Source organism: Athene noctua, chromosome 3 (genome assembly GCF_965140245.1).
Source record: "Athene noctua chromosome 3, bAthNoc1.hap1.1, whole genome shotgun sequence".
In the NCBI taxonomy this organism is placed as follows: Eukaryota; Metazoa; Chordata; class Aves; order Strigiformes; family Strigidae; genus Athene; species Athene noctua.
The window spans coordinates 4,396,206-4,418,506 of NC_134039.1; the positions used below are offsets into that span (position 1 = coordinate 4,396,206).

The following is a 22,301-nucleotide window of genomic DNA, read 5'->3' on the forward strand; positions in this document are numbered from 1 at the left end:
AATACTGTTGGCATTCCTCGGTCCACCAAGCAGTGACCACGCATACCCCTCACACAAATATCTGCAGTGTATCAGAAGGAAGTTTCACCTCGCGTTGGCCACAGAAGTCTTTCTCCTGAAAGCTGCACAGCTCGTCTTCTGAACCTCCGCGGCAGAGGGATCTCCAGGGAGATTTTTTTTCACCTGTGGCTGATGAAATAGTACCTACCTTTGGTGTCCAGTTGCCCATTTAGCTTGGAGTGGCCAGAGTCAGTGAGGTTATGTAAAGGACCACTGCAGAAGCTCATGACCCTGTTTGAAAGCCAGGAGCAACTCAACGCTCCGACAACGATTATTTACCGTTTTCCCATGTTACATGCTGTATTTGGTCATGTTCAGTAACTCTGTAGTAATCAGACAAGATGGAACGGCGGCTTGTCAGCTGATTTAATTAAAACCACATTGCTTTTTTTTTTTTTTATTGCCTCTCACACATCATTAATATTCTGTCTAAGACGCGCCTGCAATCTAAAGATTGGAATCAGTCTCATTGTGCTCTTTCCAAGCTTGAATTCCCAGACACACAAACCTGGGAAAGAGTTTTAAAGGGACAGGTAATAGTTAGAAGCTAATTTGATTACATTGAAATGGACCAGTCATTGGTCCAAATAAATGCTTATTAAGGGACCAGTCTTTCAGGTTGCTTTTAAATGCAGTACAGGCTTTGCTTCCATGGATATGAGTGGGAATAGAATATATTTAGGATTTCCCAGGAATCAGGTCTTTGCTCTGCAGACTTCTGCTCATTCAAATTGTTGGTTATGCAAATATATTAAAAAGACTTGAGTAAATAACACTGCACCCTTTTTAGCTTGGTTTATTATTTACATATTTAGCAAAAGTGTTGCATCGTCCCTTTTTCTGGAGTGCCAGGTAAGATCCATTTCACAGTGAGAGTGTATCAGCCAGCATATGCACCAGATTACAAGGAAAAAAAATTATAAAAATCTAGCATTTAAAATTATATACAGCAGTTTATTTAAACAGCGATTAACTTTCATCAACAGTATGTGCATTTCTGTTTTCTTTACGAAACCCTGCCATTCTCAATCACAGCTGCAGCCCTCCTGCAGCACCCTGTTACTCAGCGACTTGAACCAAGGTTTACAGATATTTCACAGCCAATTACCATACGGGTTTCTTATGTTAAAATTAAGGCAACCTGGAGTCAACAACCGCTGCTGAATGAAGGTAAAAGCTTGAGAACATTTTGCATAACAGTCATCAGCGTAGCTGATAGCTATTACAGTGTTCTTGTGCAGTAAGCCTACGCAGATACTATCTCTCTTTGCCTGTCTGTTCCAACATGCATCTCATCTCATTTGCAACCCTTTGCTTTAATTAGCTGAAGCCTTTGCTTCAGTCTTTCATATGTCAACCAGCCTGTGTACACTTCCATATTTTTAATCAGTAGCCTGTTGTCTTTACTTTGTCATTCGCACTAGCATATAAATCTGCCCTTCTTATGATCCTCACTGCTTGGTAGAAGTCAAAACATGCTGTTTAATTTTCCTGTTCACTGATTTCCATTTGTTTCATGTTCAAATGCTGGCTCTTTTCCCCATTTTGGGCATGCTGTGAGCATTAAACTTAGTGATTAAATGCCAAAAAACCAGTCTTTTTCCCCTTCCGAGCCCACAAATGGGTCATCCCAACCCTCGCTTGGATGCTTACCTCAACGGCGTGCCCTGTGTGGGTGCAGCCAGCCATGGGGTAGCTGCATGGCACAGGCTGGCAGAGGGTAGCTAACGATGGCTAATAAAGCAGGTGCAAAATTTATGATGTGTTCTCTTCGGGTCATGAGTAGCTTCTTGTTGCTTCTTCTCATTTTTTTTTTTTTTTTTTTTTTAAATTTAATCTACTACAGCAGAATAGTTCATTTCACCCACGACACAGCCGAATCCTGAGATACCAAGATTTAAAAATAACCTGATGGAAAAGAATGAGAGGGTGACATGTGGCTGTCCTCCGGCTTTCAAATTTTCTGGTTCACTGGGGGGGAATCCGAGGTTGTCTGTAGCTCTCTGACAGGTGGGGTGGCTGGCCCTGACATCTGTGCCTGTGGCTGATCCCCAAACTGAGCCTGGAGTGTGTTCAGGATGTCATCAAGCTTCTGGTCCATCTGTGTGACCTGTTCAGGAATCAGAAAGCAGAGGAGCTGTCAAATGCTTCTGGTGAGAGGCATTCCCTGGCCAAAAGCTCGGGATGGATAAAGCCTGGCAGGGAGGGTGGGCAGATCCTCTGAGTTTTGTCTAGTCTCTTGCTCTAGAAAGATCAAATGACGCTACGAAATCACAGGGAAGGGTGTCAAACCATGTGAAGTGGCAGCAGGAGGACAGGACATTGGTGGTTTGAGGACTTGACTGCTTGAGTCAGCCATTTTGTCTCTCAGCCTTTTCCCAGGGTTACCAGCTTCTCTCGGTGATGAAGCATCCTGCAAACATCTGCCCTGAAACTCTCCTTCGCTCTTTGGTTTATCGTAAATGTTTTTTCCCACTACCTCTCCCAATGCTTCACCACCCTTAGTTGTAGGACATCATGCTTTCCATTACTGTCTTGGGAAACGAAAGAGCTCCCCTCCCTTCACACTGTAAACCTCTGTGATACATGTTACAGTCAGAGATCCTATCAGATACGGTGTTTATTCCCATGCATTGTTAGGAGGATAGCCTACTAAAAACCACATAATAATACCAATGACTTCATTAAAAAGAAGAACAACCGTTCCATAGGAAGCTTGACATGCTAATCCCTCCTCTCATTTCTTTGTTTTCCAGCTGAAATTTCTCAGGCACGGTCCCTAGGCAGAGGAGGCTTTTATAATTATTATTATTTTTAACCAGGGAAAGGCAAATCTGGATTTTTTTAAAGGGACGCTGCTCTCATACTGCCTACTTCTTTTTCAAAATTCTGGCCTGTTTTAGGAGCACCAAGCAGGCATTATCCCTTTGCGTGGCAAATGACATCCTGCTCACCTTAGCATCAGCCAGTGGGACAGGCCGGGGACTGCTGACTGCTCTAGTTTGCTGTAAAGGCACAACTGTGGCCAGCGTCATGTAAGCAACTGGGATCACTTCTAATGATGCTCGAATACAGTGCAGCTTTGTCTAATAGATGAGCCCAAGAAAAATGAGCATTTTGAAGAACATTGGATGGTTCACTTTACAGTTATCTGCTGTGAAACTCTGAGCCTCTGAAAACTGTGATCTGTCCCAGTGGGTCTAATAAACTTTGATAGCAAACCTTTTAAACTGATATCAGATCTAAACTGAGCTTTCATTAAAAAGGGAGACAGAGAGAATGAAGAGAGAGAAGGATTCCAGCCTTTTTCTATGCAAAGATAACTTTGGAAGTAGCCATTGGCAGCCTCGACTGAAAGTTTAGCAGGCTGAGATTGCTTTAAAAAACCACGGCAAAGAAAATCACCTTATCCGCTTTCCCCTCCTCTGCCGTTTCTCACTCCAAGTGTTGTCACCCCTGCGGGCCCCTCAAACCTCAAGGTACCAGGAGCTTATTCAAGTTATATCATTTTGGCAACCCCTATTCTCTCCTATATACAATCTGCGGGGGGCAGGAGGAGTGGAGTATCTCTCCTACTTCATGGAGGGAGACATGTGCTCGTCTCTCTTTCATTTCTCATGACTACTCTCTTCTAGTAGAAAAGCCCCTCTCCCTGCCTCTGCTTTGGTGTGGGTGCGGGTTATCCGAGGCAGTATTTTCAAGCAGCAAGGAGGGAGTACTTAGGGCATGGGTTAGGCAGCGTGGCCCTTCACTATGATTTCTGCTCGAGTGCTTTCAGGCGCAGTTAGGAATCACCGAACACTCTCATTGCAGCCCCCCCTGGGTGCAGGGCGGTTGGTGCCAGGCCTGGATTGTGATGAGTCACAGACCAACAGCAAAAAATATATATTAAAAAATAGACATTGACGCTCTTTGGCCAAGGGGCAGGGACCCCGGCGAGGCTGTGTCTGGCAGAGGTGCAGCTGCCTCCAGCCAGCCTGACCCCGTGTTGTCTGTAACATCTCCCTGTTCCCGCATCTATCGAGCTGCTCGGGGAGCGTGGTCCATGCTGCTCTGGCAGCTCTCTCCTTCTGGTGTGGTCACCGACAGAAGCACTGACAGTGCTCTCACCTCGGGCACAACAGCTACGGATTCTGCTCAGCATTAACTTGGTTGGAAGTCTGGAAGTCACTAGTGGTTTAAGGGTTAAGCAGCATGGAATTAATTTAAAAACCACAGCCTTTATTTTCTCCTCCATTCTTGAAAAGCCTGTTTGGCTGATGCTGGTAATGACTCAACAGAATCTTTCTTAAGCAGAAACGTTGCACAGAGCAGAAACTAAAGCAGAACTAATACATTACAGTAGGGTAAAAAGAGGTGTAGGCAGGGAATGGGATCAGGCAGATGAAAGATCTTTTGGGGCTTTCTTTTGTGAGGCTTTGCTGATTTTGATCTGCACGCTTGATCTTAGATAAGCTATGCCTGCATATTCCATATCATTTAAACTTGCCGTATTTCTCTGTATTTTGCCAACTCAGTGAAAGAATGTGATGGGGAGTAATTTCATGCACTTTTCTTTCCAGGAGAAAAGGAGGGTGGAGAATGTAAATATTCATTTGTAGGGAGGGAAAATGAGAAATTCATACATAAGGGAGTAGATTACACTACACTTCTGTCACACCTTCCACACAAGGATCTGCAAACATTTCCTGAGCATTAACAGATGAAGCTGCTCAGTTCTCCTGTGTCAGCTGTATACACGGGAGGGTTTTAATGATAATTTTTGAGATTAGAAGCAGGACCCTGCAAAATTAAGCAACCCGTAAGAAGATGTGGTCAGTGGCAGACCTCTTCTAATCCTTAGCTTTGTATTTTATATACAGGCTCAAGCCACTGCTTTCTGGCTTCAGATGCTCTAAAATATGCCTTACTTGGAACATGCAACTAGACTTGTAAAACTTCAGTCAGAAAGACAAATTCTTAAGTACCTTGTCAAATCAGAGCCTATTAAAAAGGGGTCAAATTTAGAGGCTGGTTAACCGTGATTAAGGAGAGCCAAAAGGAGACCTGTGGACACTCCAGGGCTTGACTGAAGTCAGCAGGATGATTTGCAGGGTTAGAAGACTTCTCACATGGTTGAAGGTTTTTCACAAGAGAGTCCTGGTTTTAGGTTTCTCCAAAACCACCTCGCAGCTATTATTTTCCTTAAGCCCAAACGGAACGGGTTGCTGGTTTTGAGTAACACACCCAGGCAAGCGCGTGGGCAAAGGGTTAAATTGTGCAACATGTTTTTCAGCTGAGTAAAGTGAGAAGCCATCCAGGGCTGGCTGCAGAGTTTCCAGAGAGATGTGATACGGCCCTCGCAGGCTTGGTGGAGACAGGTGAGTTTGGCAGCTGTCCATGGGCAAATGGCAACAAAACTTCTGTTCTCCCACATCACAAAAGCGCTCCGGAGACGATCTATAAAATTGTTAAAATGCTTTTATATCCTTTCAACTACCCCGTAGAAAGGAGACTTGCAAAAGCAGTTTAAAATATTACACTGTTGTTATTGGGGCTATGAGGTGAGCTGAAGGGGTGTTGAAATGTATATTCATTTTAACATCCCCCTGTGAAAGGGGGCTGGACTCCATGGTGACATGCAGGACTGTTAGACAAAGAAAATGTCTTGCAACCAGCTCCAGTGAGTCACAGCAAGCCCTGAAGGGGAACTGGGTCACTCAACCTGTGGGATGCAGGGTGTCCCTGCCCGTCACCTTGAGCTCCAGGTTGGCTTTCAACATCTGTGTGCTGTTTGAGGTTGCTTTTGAGCCTGTGTTTGTGAAAGCTGGTGTCTCTAAATACCTCTTTTTACCTCGGTGGGCTCCTGATGCAGAAATGCCTCTGAGGAGAAGGGGACCCTACAAATGGCAGCAGCATGGAGAAGGAGGGCTGGATCATGCTGGGGATTTGCCACATGCTGGACAGATTCCTAACTGCCCTGAGAGCTTTTTTTTTTTTTTTTTTTCTGACATGTTTTGCACATGCACACCATAAACAGAATGCATGTGTGGAAAACCGAACTGGAGTAGCCACATGATCTCCCCCAAATCCTCTCACTTTAAGCCAGAAAAATCCCTCCCCCCAGGTTTTGCCTATTTTTTTAAATATGATTTCTGGAGGCTGGGAAAGCCAGTATCAATTATGTGCGCGACACACTGACTTGAACTATTTCCAGAGGAGTAGCAGAAGGGGAAGATGGTTTGCTGGAGCACTCAAGTAAATCTGTAAACCCACAAACATGCTCATATGTTGCTAAGTAGGTGGAGCTTTGTATCAAAAGCTCCCATAAATCAAATAAAGTTGCTGTCACCTCTTTAAGGCTCTGCTCTCTCCCTGTCTGTACCAGTCCTACATGAACTGAACAAAATGGTTGAGCCGTACGGCCTTTGTGCAGTTGTCTGCAAGATGTCTGGGCTGCTGGTACCGGGGGTGCAGCACGCAATGGAGGAGGGGGAGAAGACAGCCCAATTTGTGTTCCCAATCAAAATGTCATGGAGCAACTGCAAGTTCTGCTTTTGGTTAAGCTGGATTGATTTTGGCTTCCTGTTTGCCTCACTCAAGTGGGGAAAACTAGGAAGCTGTGCCCACAGGACAGCCCAAGGTGTGGTGGCAGGGGTGGAGGACTGGAATAGACTCTGCACTGTTGAGCCCCATCCCCTGCTATTGGAGCTGCTTCAGTTCTAGAAGCCCCACAAGACATCCAGGCTTCCTCTCCTCGATGTGCAGCCCTCAGCCCACAACAAACCTAAGCACGGATGGCCAAGAGCCACCAAAGCACAGAGGGCCACAGTAGGCGAGCAAAGGCCTTCCATTGCAAGGTGTTATGTGATATTTTCCAGCTGACACTGAAAAGTCAACCACATCTGGGGCCAGAGCTGCCGTGGCCACGCAAACACAACATTCCAGCCTAAGGTTTCCAAACCACCAGAGTCCTCCGCTCAGCCCACTGAACATCTTTTCTCTAGCAGTGGCTCAACTCTGGGCTTAAAGGTTTACCACCATGTAGACATGTCCCCCCAAGACCCTACATTTTCCTCCGTTTCCAGCCTCTGCTGCAGCTCCTGTCTCCCAAGGTAGCTGAAATGAAGCAGGATCCACTCACAGCAGTTCTGACTTAGGAACACTTGATCTGAGGGCTTTAACACCAACCGCTTGGAAAAGAGTTGTCCGATGGGTAGGATTTATTTTGTATGGACAGAAAAGCGGATGTGAACCTTTGTCTGCCGTGAGCTCTTCTACCGACATGTACTTATTTCTGAATATTCCCAGCTTGTTATCTGTGGTGGGTCACCTAAGGTCTAGTTCACAGGAGAAAGTGGTATTAATTTAGTGAAATCAGATGTGAGTTAGTTAAACGAGTGCAATCCATTTTATAGATGCTTCCATTTCTGACTCATGTAACATATTGGTTTAGCTTAAGCTCGTTATCCAGAAATTCGTGTCATTTTCTTATGTTGACCAGGTCTGTCACATGATTTTACTTCTCATACCAGATGGTGGACTGATTTGATTAGATCCTGTAAAGCCTATGTTTAGCTTTATATGCACATCTGGTCTTGTAGCTTCTCTCTGCCTACAGTTATACCCAATTATTCAAACATACTAATTGCCTATCGTACAGTTCAAAGTCTGAATTGTTTATTTTAGGAATCGCTTTATTTTTTAGCATGTCCCTGAGTGGATTTATTGCTGTCCAGAGACTAGTGATTCGGGGAAGGGAAATCTTTTGTCTATAGCACTGCATGCAAAACTGCCTCCCTCTCACCTTGCTTGCTCCTTTGTTAGAGAAATTTCACTGAGGTGAAATGCTGAAGCCACTGAAACATTTTTTAATTTTTAGCATGGCCATACAATGCAAATGTTGATGTAGCCTGTTGGATTGTGGGGACGCAAATGGCCACACCAGCCATAGAGACCATGACTAGCTTGAGGAGATTTCTCTTGTGCAAGGTGCAGGTCTAGTGCAGCCTCTGTGAGCCTGGTCCAACGAAATACTTACAGATGTGTTAGCTTGAAGCGTGTAAAGAGTCTTGCAGAGTTCACCAAATATTTAAGTGCTTTGCTGGACTGGAGCCAGAATAGTCAACAGTTTTCAAGACTATACCTTTAGGATAAGCTTTTGGAGTCTCCTAAAGTACTCATACACACATACGTACAGAAATATATCTACACCACCATTTTTCAAGTCTCTGAGGGTGATAATCGGCATCTACCACGGCATCCTTCATGAAATAACTTTGCCATTCGTATTAGCAGAGAACTAACAGCTTCTCTCTCAAAACAACAAGAGGGCTTTGATGAACAGGATCCCATTAATTGACTGGTTTTGGGATGAGTTGTAACAAATTTGGAGTTGGCCCCAATCATAAAATGATGCTGTATCCCAAAGGATACAGCACATACACAAGAAAACATCTCACTGTGGTATGTCAATGTCTCGTAGCCAACTGCCAGCACTCCTTGCCCCAACACTGAGCCGTGCAGCTCCTCGCTTTGTTCTGATGAGGGTGCAAACAGCACAGAAAGACCAGTTTCAGTCAACGGGAAGCTTTTGCCACTAACCTCGAAGGTTGGGTAAACAGGTACATGAGTAGAAGCTACACAAAGCCCATTTCCATGACCCCCTGTTGTTCTGACAGATGCAATTCTCCATGAACACCAAAAATTATAGAAACCACCAGACTGTCTTTTCTGACTTATTCCGTGTACCCCCTAGCAGATATCGGTTGTTTATTTTCATTCCATGAAACTTATCTAGATAAGTCCACAATTTTCCAGGCCTCCCTTCCTTTATCCCAAACATCCCCACCCATTCTTAGGTCAGGTGTTATAACCTTTGGTGGCCTAGAATATAGTAATCTTTATTTTAAGTATAGCTTCATTTATTTTGGTTTCCATCTACCTTTCCTGTTTAAATGAAAACACAAATGTCTATCCCTCTGCACTTTGTTCCTGGGGTATTTCCTGCCAGTACCCTTTTGGGGAGCATTATATTTTTATATTTCCTATGCCACAGTTGCAGTGATGAACCTCTGCAGTGAGACCTGTGTCTGTGGTCGCTGCTTCTGGTGTAAGATGTTTGTGTAATCACTAAGCAACTCTCAAGAGTTCAGCCCTGGGTTTCTAAAGCAGGCCTGGTCAGCACTCAGATTATGTTAGCAGCGTTACTGCTTTGGGGAAGGTCTAATTTTTATTTGTATTTTTTTAAATGGATCCTGGCTTCATAAGCAAATGAGGTTTAGCTGATGATGTATCTGTGTATACGTTGCCACAGCAGCTTTGGAATAAGCTGTCAAGCTTCAGACACATTTGCCAGAGAGACAGAGTCCTTAGAGATAAAGTTTGGACAGATTTCTGAAAGTCCGGCACTTGTGCAGAAGACAGACATCCAAATTAGTGCCTCATTGAAGGAAGGGCAGAAGAGGAAGGTGAACTGTATTATTAGACCCCGGAGAATCCACACAGGATGCCCTGACCACAGGAAAAGCTTTATTCAGCTCTTGCCCCTTATTAGCCTTGGATAATCAACCACAAAATACAGAGCCACAGGAAACCAGGCAGCATAATTTCTACTGCTCCCAGAAGTACTTGTTTGTAGCTGAAGAAATTCAAGTGGTGCCACTCTTCGAGTGGACCCAACGGTAACTTTCCACAGCCACCGTTACGCAGGAGCACCGGGCTGCTGGCTGTGCTGTAACTGCTGTGGGAGTTTGTCTCATTTTAGCTATTTGCGCATGCACCTGTGTTTTGCAGACAGTGCTTTGAAACAGTTGTTTGTTTGTTTGTTTGTTTTTCCCCCCCCTGATTTTCCCGCCAGGAGGTAGATCAGGCTTTGCAGAACTCTCTTTCTCCTGATTTACACACATAAATGGTTATTTTTTGTTGTTGCAGGACGTTTCATTCTTCACCCTCCTCCAGATCCTGCTCAGATCCTCCCTGTAATCTTGCCATCTCTCTTTGCGACATCGCTCCTCAGCCACACCCTGCATGACGCACTGCCATTTTTCAGCTCATTGTACTGTGTGGCTACAAGTCCTGCTGCAAAACCAGCGTGGAAAGAAACAACACACAAAAATAACAAAGCTAGTCCAGCCTCAAAGGTGGATATACAGCTATTGTGAGTCACACCTTAATTTCACAATAAAGCAACCTTGGAATTCATGCTCCGAGATGCTGATTAATTTAATTTTTAAATCTCTAAACAACACTGGACAGAGGGAAACAAGAAAAAGAAAATGCAGCACTGAGTATTTAAATGGTGCCAGAGGAGCACTGAGAAAGAAGTGACCTTAGACTTCCACCAGATGGATGCGATAAGTGCAGCATTTTAGATGGGTGTGATGAACTTGGTGTTTGTACCTCACCTAACCCTTTGAAGAGATGGTATCAAGCCTTCTACGCTCTGATTGTTTTGCCTTTACTTTTGCTTTTTTTGAGCTCTATTAAATCTCCTCCATGAGAACAAAAACCTAATCCCACCAGCCTCATGGCTACATAGGTTTCTCCAGTCCCTGTAATGGAGAGAACAATTTAGACTGCAGCTCAGCTGGTTTGTTTCTTCTCAGATTAGTTGCAAGAATTACTTACTGATACTGAAATCAGTGGGTGAATTCACTTAACACAGGCCTACTGACCTGACATCTAGCTAAGGTAGCACCTAGTCAGTACAGCCAGTGGACTGTGTACGACAAGGTAACATTTATATGCTTTAACACAAGTATTGATACACAACTGCCCTCCATCAACACTCACACACACAAAGCTTTACTTCAGATTATCAGTCCATCTTTTCTTATAGGTTGGCAAGAAAAGCAAAGAGGGAGGGAGGGAGGGAGGGAGAGAGGGAGTGTTATTACTGGGAAGAGAACAGGCATTATGGTGATGGCGATCTAGATAGCAAGACATGTAGGTACTAGAAAAGTTCCAGGCAGTTCTTGTAGGACTAGACCAGGACTTCATAAACCCAAGCTCCAGTCTACAGCCTTCTTGCACTGAGGGCAAGTAACTGCCTAGATGAGCCTCATCAATATTTGTTAACCACATGGATGAAATAATCTACCATTTCTTATCTTTCTGCCATGAAATCACATGAAATGGGATAGGTTTGAGTCTTGGGACAAGATATAGACCTACAAAAGATAAGAGTAATCTAGAATGGGGACTGAAATGTTGGCTGTAGGAAGGAACAAAGTTGTACTGGAAAAAAGATCGGTTCCTGTTGGAAGAGGACAGGAGGAGAGAAGACGGTGGTGCTCCTTTGTTGTTCCTACCGTTGTTTTTCTGAGGATTGAAATGGACGTGGCAGAGCAAGGCTGGAAGTGTGGCACGGTGGCCATGCCAGGGGAAAAAAAATAATCAGGAAGAAAAAGGATTATTGTCTGGAGATCAGAAGGTACCACTGGGAGGCCACTGGCTGGGCTTCTATTTTCAGCTCCATGAAAGAATCGTCATACTGTTTTAGCTAAATCCTACAGCAGATCTAAGGGCTGGTCTGTGCACAGATTTGTGCTGATGTCAGGAAATCAAGCCTACAACATGCCTTTTGTTGTTCCAGGGCAACCTGTGCCTGGACACTCATTTTGATGTGCCCCATTTCCGTGAAAGTGATGAAGCTTGATAGGAGCTAACTCATAGGGTCCTGGAAAGTGAAAACTGTACCTTGGTACTATGCGCTGTTGAAAAGAGTGAATGAAAACTTCTACCATTATTTCTGCTCTTATTTCTTATTTACTCTGCATGGGAGAAGTGTCTAGGACCACCTTTATGTAACAAGTTCGCTGAAACTCTCAGACCCTTTGAAGGATGCCGTAAGCCTTGCTTAACACACACAACACAATTTGAGGAAGAAGCTACAGAAGCACAACACGGTGTTATGTATTTAAATCATGAGGATTACAAAACACCACTGTTTGCTCATTAAAACACAGAAACCCAGAGCAAGTAAAATATTATCAGACAGTGCTGACTGAGGGCGTAGCAGTTCTTGATTCTTACTGACTCAAACCTGCTTTGCGGAACCCTTTGGTTTTAGCCTGTCTGGTTTATCTGTCATTTGATGGATTTTGCTAGCTTGCTTGTGTATACCAGGCCTGATTAACAGCGCTACCACACACATATTTTTAATGAATTCTTGAAAAAGTCACGGCGAGTGGGTGGACTCTGGACCGTCTGGTCTGGTTTTGCAGCCGCAGTGACCTGACGTTTTGGGTGTCTGTCTGTCTGTTCAGTCATACCAAGCCACAGCATTCGGTCCCAGATCAGTAAAAGCCACAGGCATATGCAGGAAAAGTGACTACACAGCAAGAAACGGTTCATGACTTGAGCTGAGATTGCTCAGCACCTGGAAGGGTCTGAGCAATACGTGGGGTGTGACATCATAAATCAGTGAGTGCATCAAGTGGCTACAACTACAATAACTGTGGATGCAGAGCATCACCAGAGATTGCAGGGAGAATGAATTTGACTGGATTTGTCTTTTTTCTCCTTCTCAAGTTGGAGAATTAATTGCATAATATGTAGCTAAAGAGATGCCCACGGGTGTTTAAAACACTGACTGAGAACAAGACACTGAGTAAAGCAGATTTTCCCAAATCCAGGATCTCAATGGTGGACATTTTCTATTTCTTTTGCGCTTGAAAAATAACAGAGAATTTTGAAAAATCAGCATGGCTACCTCCCCAGGGGAGACTCAAATAAAGCATTAATTAAAGTAAAGAAAGGGAGGTGTCTTATTTGAACTCTGCTGAGCTGGATGGATTACCTATGAAAGCTGGCATTGACAGGACAGCTGTATGAAGAAGCCTGTGGCAGAAGTACCGGTGTCTTATACAAACAACAGGAGACAGGGCGGGAGACGCAAAGCCATAATTGCCAGATAGATTTCTTCCTCATGAGGTATATGCTAAGTCAGCAGAAACCTGCTTCAGCTTTCTGTTGCAAGGCACTGCACTGTTAATTAAGGAAAAAAAAAAAAAAGAAAGCTGGCTATACCTACTTGGTTATACCTACTGTCACTCTTACAGCTCTTTAGCTTTATACTGCAGGGAATACCGCCGGGGAGAAGAGTATTATAGATCTTCCTCGAAGAAAAAAATAATTTTTCTCTTGCATGTCTCTTCTTTTACATATATCATTGCAGAGGAAGAGCGCAGCAATAAAAAGGGACATGTATTAACATGAACATTGAGGTGTACGAATATGAGAATGGCCTGCTGAGATTTCACTGTCCCAGCATTTAGTAAAATAATTTAAACTGGTGCTGCAGTTTAATTAAGATTTGGGGTTACAGGCTTTTTTGAGGTTCTAGAGGTAGAACTGAGAAGCCATGGAGGTCTTTATGCAACCTTCTGCCGTGGGGCAAAACAGATTTTTTTCAGTTCAATAAGCTAAAATTCATTACTAAAATAGGTACCTGTTGGGACTACAGACAACCCCACAGATTTAATTGCTGAGCTTCACATCTACTTTCTCTTTTATTACTTTAACTCATCATGAACTATGACTTTGATTGACTAACTCAATATAATCTATAATATGTCTAAGACATATTTAAAAATGCCTGGGTTATTTGTTGTTCTGCGCTGTTTCTTGTCACTTCAGAGCAAGCTTGTTTAACTCTATAGGCAAATAGTGAGAAGAAAAATAAGTTATCTATCTTTTTGCTAATTAATACTTTAGAAAGGTTTCATGTAGGAGAGCTGCCTTCCGCTTGGATTCCTGGGCCATGGATGCCTCCTCCTCCATGCTTAAAAGACTCTTTTACTGCTTGCAGGTTACACAGGAACAGAGGGAAAAAGCAAAAATCCAAAATGAACCAGGGTCACGCTCTGTGCACCCCATCAAAAAAGCTGGGGTTCTTCGACCTGCTTTCCCTTACCTCTGGTATAGTCAGCTGAAATGTCCACGGTAAGTCACACAGCTGCTTTTTTCTAGGAATTTGAGCTAAGATTTTCATTACTGTTAATAAGAAAGTGGATTTTTCTATCGTGCAAAAAGATTCAAAATAAAAAAAAATCCTCCAGATACCCAGACCATGCCAAACCTGCGTAAAAGCAAATCGTTTCTTTGCCATGAAATCTAAACTTTTCCCTTGATAATAATAATAATTTGCAGAAGACTAAATCACTGTGAAATACATGCCCCCACAGCTTTTAATTTTCAAAACACTGAAACACCTCCATTCAGATCTTCACTTGTTTTAACTTACTGTTCCTAAAATGTTCATCAAAATCAGTATAATTGTTTTGTAGTATGGCAGATCCTGCAAATTTTGCCAGAGAAGACGTGTTTTGATGTAAAAACTCCTGCCAGCTCTAGTTCAAACACTTGTGACTTAGAATACGCCAAAAGTGCAGGTGGTGTTGCACGGGAGCCAGCCTATTGCACAGCCTATGGAGAACTCTGGGACACCTGCAAGCCACGAGCAAGCAAGTCTCTACTCCCTTGAGTTGTTGGATGCTGTGGTAGGGGCACCGGGCAGGTTGATGTGGGTACTCCCCTCCTCTCCTGGTGATGGAGGGAGATGTCCTCACCTCCTCTCCCTGGCCAGGCTGCACTAGCTGCCTGCTGCTCTTCATCACAGGCAAGGAGTGGAAATGGCTCGATCCAAAATACTTTTGTACGATGTATTTATCGACAACCAGCTATTTAAAAAGCTCTCCTATACCCTGCTAGTCCCAGGTGGAGTCACAGAATCACAGAATAGTCTAGGTTGGAAAAAAACCTTGAAGATCATCTAGTCCAACCATTGATCTAACATTGACAGATCCCTCAGCGCTATTTCGACCCTACTCTTCAACCCCTCCAGGGATGGGGACTCTGCACAGAAATCCTTCCTCAGAGCCAGCCTGACCCTGCCCTGGGCAGCTTGAGGCCATTCCCTCTTGTCCTATCGCTTGTTACTTGGCTCCAGAGACTCATCCCCAGCTCTCTGCACCCTCCTTTCAGGTAGCTGTAGAGGGTGATGAGGTCTCCCCTCAGCCTCCTCTTCTCCAGACTAAACCCCCCCAGTTCCCCAGCCGCTCCCCAGCAGACCTGTGCTCCAGACCCTGCCCCAGCTCCGTTGCCCTTCTCTGGCCACGCTGGAGTCATTCAATGGCCTTTTTGGGGTGAGGGGCCCAAAACTGAACCCACTCATCGAGGGGCGGCCTCACCAGTGCCGAGCCCAGGGCTCAGATCCCTTCCCTGTCCCTGCTGGCCACGCCAGTGCTGACTGGGCCTGAGCATCTGGTTATCCTGCATGTGTTTTTTGATGGTACTTAGGATGAGCTGCTCCATCAGCTTCCTGGGTACTGAAGCCAAGCTGACAGGCCTGTAATTTCCCAGATCATCCTTCCAACCCTTCTTATATATGGGCATCACACTGGCCAATTTCCAGTCTGTTCTTTGACCATTCCCTCGGTACAGGGCTTCCCCCAGCCTGTGGAGGCTGTTACTCTCCCCACCTATCTGATTTTGGCCCTGGTACATGGTGTTGCCCCACTTGGGCCATTTGGCTGCATAAGCATCATCACTATTTTGGGGCTGGAACCCTTCACCTCTATCCCCAGCGCTTACAAGAGAAGCAGAAGGGATCAGGACCCATGTGTGGATCATTTAATGGCTTTAAACTCCAACAGGGGAGGTTTAGACTGGACATTAGGAAAAAAATGTTTCCCAGCAAGAGTGGTCAGAGAGTGGAGCAGGCTGCCCAGGGAGGGGGCAGTCCCCCTCCCTGGGGGGGTTTAAGGGCCGTTGGGATGAGCTGTGGGGGATGTGGGGTAGGGGAGAACTTTGTAGAGTCGGGCTGAGGGTTGGACTCGATGATCCCGAGGGGCTTTTCCAACCTGAATGATACTCTGATTCTGTGATTCTATCTGTGCAAGGGGGATAACAGCGAAGGCTTGCATGTCCATGCTGCCAGCCAAAACACCGTGCCTCCCCCCAGCCTCCTGCTCATCATTTCCTTCCCAACAGCCTCCCTGGGCACTCGGGCGAGCAAGGCAAGGGACTACTCGGTTGAAGGCAGTTGCAGTGCTACATCCCAGGGCAGGGCAAACGCTTTGGCGCAGGATTTCAGACACGGTTCTGTTTACCCTCAGCGACTGGGCACTGCCAGCAAATGTGGCAATCTGAAATACAGTTTTAAAGCCGGCCATGACGCTCATGAGTGGATCTGCACGAGCAGCCAGGGAAGATTAAATCCTCTTGTTAGCCACAGGGCAGCGTGGTGTGGCAATTAGTATGTTAAGCAGAGCTGAGAGAGACTTTTGTAATGAAACCGAAAACTTGGCTGGCCCCCAAAATCTGCAAAGGTTCAAGAACCTTTCAGTAAACCTGGATTGAGCCTTGGCAGATTTATAATTTCAAGGAGGAACCGTTAAAAACACATTGGTTTGTGCACAATTTTGAGCCCAGACCCAGCCACACTTGGCACTTCGGGAGTTTTGCTTTGGGTTTTTTGCATACAAATCCAAAACACAATGTAGACTCAGCAGGGAGGAACCGATGCAAACCAAAACTGCTGAGTTTTGCACAGCTCTAATTATAATCTCTTCACAGTCCTGGTTTTATTTATTATTGTTTGTACTGTGGTAGCAGCGCGGGGCTCCAACCGGCTTCGGGGCCGCGCTGTGGTAGGTGTTGCAAAGGCAGAAGAAGGAGGCAGGATCCCCGGCCTGAAAAGTTTATAATCTAAATAAACAAAAAAGATAAAGAATGAGAGAAAGACATAAAACATGTAAGCAAAGTGATTAGGGGGTGTTGGCAAGTTGACCACTTTTCTTAGCGTCTCTCTCACCCACACGTGAAATCGTGTCTGCCCTGTAAACTCTTTGGGGTCAGGGCCATGTTTTCCAAAGTGTGGAGGGAGATGGGATGTGAGAAATGAGTGGAGAAACGAAGGTGCTGGGTGGCAGCAGCAGGATCTTCAGCCCCCAGGGCAGCCCTGACGGATTTCAGCAGCGAGGGTGGGAGCAGGGGACAGGTGATGGGGAGAGTGGCAGGGGTGACAAAGGAGACAGAGAGCATCCCTAGCTTGGGTCAGGTCAGAAAACCCATCAACCTGGGTTATTTGGCACCACAACCACCTGGGACAAGTCACCGGACTGCTCCGTGCTGCAGTTTCCTCTAGGGTTGAGCAGGGCTAAAAATATTTCCCTATATGGCATAATTCTTCCCTGATGTAAACTGCTTTGAGATACTCAGGTGAAAGGTGTAGAGGAATGCAAAGATTTATTTTTCATAAACCTCCTCACATATTCTTTTCACTGCCAAGTCAAGGCCTGAAGCCAGGAATTTTAGAGATGCATACATCTCTCTGACTATATATATATGTGTGTGTGTGTGTGTGAATATAAAATTATATTTATGAAAGAGGCCAAGGTGTATTTTTTAGAATTGAAGCCTTAAGTTAGATTTCCTAAATCTATATATAGGAACTTAAATGAACAGCCAGATTTAAAATCAGGACTCTTTACTCCTTCTTTAAAACTGGGTTCAGGAGTCTAGCTGTAAGTTCTTACTTGAAAATGTTTAGCCACATGCTAGCTGGAAATTTCGTATCTTAAAAGAAGTTTGTAATGTCTGAGTTGTTTTGGTTTTTTTTTTTTTTTTTTTTTCTTCTAGGATTTAGGTGAAGGTTTGGGCCAGCTATTTTATTCCAATTATTCACCATTCTGCAACTATTAATTAAAACAAACAGCTCTCTGAAGTTATTTCTCACAATGGGGAAGATTTATATCTTGAAACTGAAGCCTGTTTTCTCACTGCGTCTATTTTCTACACTGCGTAAACATCCAAGTTTGTTATTGAAGCAATCACCAGCGCAAGCTCTCAGAGCTCCTTGCCAGCCTTGTGATATTTATTGTTTGTTAAGCCCCAGCTCCTGGAGTGAAGTGATTAGATGAGAACCTCGGCTTGCAGTTAAGAAAAAAATGATGTAACTTTGCGCTGGACCACAGGGTCGGTGAGAGAAATGGGAAAACATGAGCAGAATCTATAGTCAAGGGTCCAAATATCAGGAAGACGGGCAAAGAAGAAAACCCCACATGTATTATTATTTTTAAAGCCTAAGGACTCTTAAGCCAACCTCCCCCTTATAATTTGGAAGGGGGGGGGCTGACTCATGGCTTCTGACTGCCAAGGCATGGCCATGGTGGGGGTTACTCATCGCCTTATAGCTGCCCAGAGGTTTCTCACCGAGGGGCTGCTCACCCCTCTGCTGAGCTGCACGTGTTTGTTATCGCCGGGTGTTGGGCTCCTGCCACCTTTTTTCTTTTTTTTTTTTTTTTTTTCCTTCCCCTTTTAAAACAGCTTTACTGAGGCGTTCGTTTATGAAAATATCCTGCGCAAGGAATTACGCGGAGTTGGCAAATAGAGACAATAGGTCAATTCCTGGCCCTTCCAAATCTGACAGGATCCCTCTAGCTTTCAAAAACAGAAGAAAAACAGAACTATTAAAAAGTCTCAGCTGCCAAATAGTCAGTAAGTCTATAACAATGTAAAGAAAATGTAAACATTATATGATGAAATGCATTTTTTAAAAATCCCTCTTTTCTCAGCAGTTAGATGGGCTTTATATACAATGGGAAGATTCATTCCTGAAGGTAGCTCCAGCATATGTATCAGTCTAAACGATCTATTTTACATGAAACAGCAACTGAGGCATCGCCTTCACCTTGGGAAAAGCTCATTCAGCCTCCTGGTTTACAAAGGCTGTACTTCTCCCTGCTCTGCTCCCTGCCTCGCCGTGCCCACAAACCCTCTGGGGAGAGGAGAAAAATACGTCTGCAGTGAAGGAACCTAGCTATTACCAGTGGAACTAAAAGGACATTAATAATGGAAAACCCATGCGAAGAGCACAACAAAAACACAAGCAGGAGAAAAATGAGCATGTTTGTGTGTGGAAAAAATAGCTACACAAGGTCATGGTTTAAGACATGCGAAGGTCTGGCGTGCGTTGTTCACCAAGCTATGAATGGGAGCTGGGGACACAAGTGGGGGGCCATAGCCAGCTCTGGCCAGACCCTGAGCCCACCCATGCCTGCAGAGAGCAGCCCCCTCTGCTTTCTCATTGTTGCAGCTCTGAGGAAAGCTCCTGTTGACACCCAGGGTAATGCCGTGATGTTTTCTACCCAGTTGCTTCTCCACATGGTGGGATCTGGGCTGGACATACTGGTATTGGTGCTGAATGAAGTGCCTGTTTATGAGGGGTTTTGGTGATTGGGAAGATGATGCCAAAGCTTTACACAAAACCTCGTGACAGCAGTCACAGGTGAATGGTGCTCCTCATATTTTTCTCCATAAAGAAAGCAGAGGTAAGAACAAATCACTCCTGACTTGCCTGCTCCCCTTGAATGGGTCCCTGCTGCAGAAGGTGCACTTCCCAGATGCCTGCAATAAACCTGCAAACCAGGATAATATTCAGCTCATGGCTGCTGGAAGTTTTCCCTCCCTTGCCACCGTGGATGCTGTCTGTAAGATATGGTGATACACAAAAGGCAGGGTAGATCCCAGAATAGGTAGCGGGGAGAAACATGGTCTTTTCAGCTGGCTGAATGTATGGTCTATAGCCACCTTGCAATTTATATGGGTTAGATTTATTAATTTACACGGGTACAGTTCACACCTCTCTTTAGGGTGCAGTTAAACCTGACTTCTAGTTCAAGGTGTGGCTTCACGACTCAGGACAGTTAAAGACCAGCAACAGATGCAGACAGTTACAGCCCAGAGAGATAAATCTCCACTTGCATGAGTGAGTAAGTGCCAGAATACCCTGAAATCCCACTATTTACCAGAGAACCTTGCATTATGAATGTCTGTGGGTCTCTACTGGGGCTAGGGTTAGGCATGCAATAATGAACCGCTATTGTCCTTTCTGCTTCACACATACTTTGTGAGCTGGTGGAAGACAAATGTTGGACACACTAGTGCCGTCAGCTGCTCCAGTACACTTCAGGAACGTCATTCTTTCTATTCCTGCTGTTAATTCAGCAACGCGCCCTGCCAATAAACCATAGCAATAGCTGCCTCACGGGTCATCATGACTACACAAGAGGAGGCAGCCTGCCAGCACCAGACATCTTAGCCACCAACCACGGATGCTCTGGGATAGCCAAATTCTCGTGGGCAATGGCAGCCCCTTCTGAACTGAGGTCTTATCCCACTGGGGTGTCCTGGGGCTGAAGGGTTAAGGCATGCTTCCCATACTTCTGGAGCCACAGCTGATCAACCCCAGGGTGCAGGCTGATAACAGTCCTACTGTTTTGTGCGTGCTGTTCTGGTCCAGAGTGAGTCAGCACTGGAGCGTCCACAGCTGGTAAAACCAGTGTCAAGCGTCTTTGCTCTGCCATGTCTCAGCCTGAGCTGCTAGGCAAGGTCCACCATTGTCTTCTCAAGGTTACAAGGTAAGGCCTCCAGACGAACCACCACGTACCCAAGGGCTCATGTCCAGAGAGATGTATAAAGGTAAACAGCTTGAACAACTGGGTATTCGCTGGAAGGAAGGACACATCAAACCAGAACTTTCTGTTTTATTACTCTTTTGCAGACAGATCAAGGGAAAAAGGCAAGTATCCCACAATAACTTGGAAAATACCTCGGTACAATGCTCAAGGCTGTGGGATGTGCCCTCACAGAAAAGCCCATCACCTAATACAGCCCTGTTTGTTGGCACAGCCATGCAATTAAACTTAAGCACCACTTAAGACTTTGGAGGCTTAAACTCAAGAATGCCATGCCCAGACAAATTCTGCTGTAAAGACAAAGTCCACAAGTGACTTAGGCAGATTTCTAGATTAAAATGGAAATGCTCTCACTGTACTGGTTACTTATGCCATTTTATTTTGTCCTTCACTTTTGAAGAGAACTGTTGTGTGAGCAAACAGAGCTTCAGTTTTCTTGTCGAAACTCCTGACGCCAGTGATCCTCCACTTACATGCAAAGCAAAGCTATGTGTAAGTCATAGGGTCAATTTGTTTACCTTGCCTGTGGCAAGAATTGGGTTCATCAGGTTAATTTCAGTAGTTGCTAAAAGGTCTTGAAATTTTTTCCGCTGTCATATGGCTTTTGCCTTTTTTTTTTTTCAAAGCAGGGGGTAACCATGGACTTGTTCAAAACATAATGAAGTAAACAACATTTTTCTGCATCAAGCTCATCCTGCCAATTAATTCATTTGCATTTCTAGCCCTTTCAAGTGAAGGGAAGTCATACAGATGTGAGCAGTCATTTAAGGATTTTAAGGGTTATGGTTCCCATCATCCAAAATTGATTCCAGGACTACTCATTCACAGAAAAGGGAAAAATGAAGGTGGACATGCTGGTGTTGTTGGGTAAAGTGGGGGATTTTTAATTAAAAAAAAAAAAAAAAAATTTTACAGCTGCTATTATTTATTTAAGTTCAAAGCCTCAGGGCACATCCACACTGATCTGTTGTGAATTGCTTCTTTGTTGCTGGTTCTAGCAAAGTTGATTTCATATTGCTGATTCATCTAATGGGTTTGGACTATTCCTGTTATCCTTTCAGATAACAGACCATTGAGCCTGCAAACAAGTTTGCTGTCTGCTGCCATCAGCTCATTTACTTCAGACTTCTAAAACTGAGTAGTTCTAGTTTTGGGGGGTTTGTGCGTATAGAAAAAGTGAGAACTTCATGAAAAAAAAAAATAATAAAATCAGAGCAGCAAAATACTCTTTTGGTCAACAACCAGCACATCTTAAATGTTGATAATGAGAACTAGTCCTGTATACAGGAACGAGTTAATCCTGAGATATCTCTCTCAATAATTTGCCATTAACCATGGTTATTGATTCTGCTGCCTGGCCTTAGGTGAAATAACTATGTAAAAAAACCACAGTGGCAATAGCAACAAAGTACAGTGTTTTCTGGCAGACTCTGCAAGCCCCTTCAATGCAGGAAGCAATAGATTATAAACAAGTTTTATTTTAATCCCTGCAGGACATAATGTGAGAGTCCAAGAACAAGACCTATTTTTCTCTAAGCCCTCCAGAGAAAAAAAGTTCTTGAGATCCCAATACAATATCAAAGAGATCAGCCAGTAAAGAAAAACTATCTGTTCCTGGCAAGACATCAGAACGTTTCCCACAAGTTTATAGTTGTCCAACTGATCATCAAAGAAAAGAGTTTTGGTTGGGTTTGGGACTTTTTAGTGCCAAGAGGTGTTATTGATTCTGAGATGCCTGGTATTTTCAAGTATGCCAGCCAAAGGACTGCTGAGGGACCA

At 44.5% G+C, this 22,301-nt stretch overlaps 1 protein-coding gene across 2 annotated transcripts in view; it reads right to left on the reverse strand.

Annotated features, from left to right (window-relative positions):
* Positions 1-412: 412 nt before the first annotated feature.
* LOC141958853 (potassium voltage-gated channel subfamily KQT member 1-like) overlaps positions 413-22,301 on the reverse strand; it is a 513,504-nt gene continuing 491,615 nt past the window's right edge. For both annotated transcript variants that reach the window (XM_074901810.1, XM_074901811.1), the window contains one exon: positions 413-2,170. In XM_074901810.1, the coding sequence (XP_074757911.1) occupies positions 2,015-2,170 (156 nt within the window). In that variant the 3' untranslated portion in view covers positions 413-2,014. The remainder of the gene's footprint in view (positions 2,171-22,301) is intronic.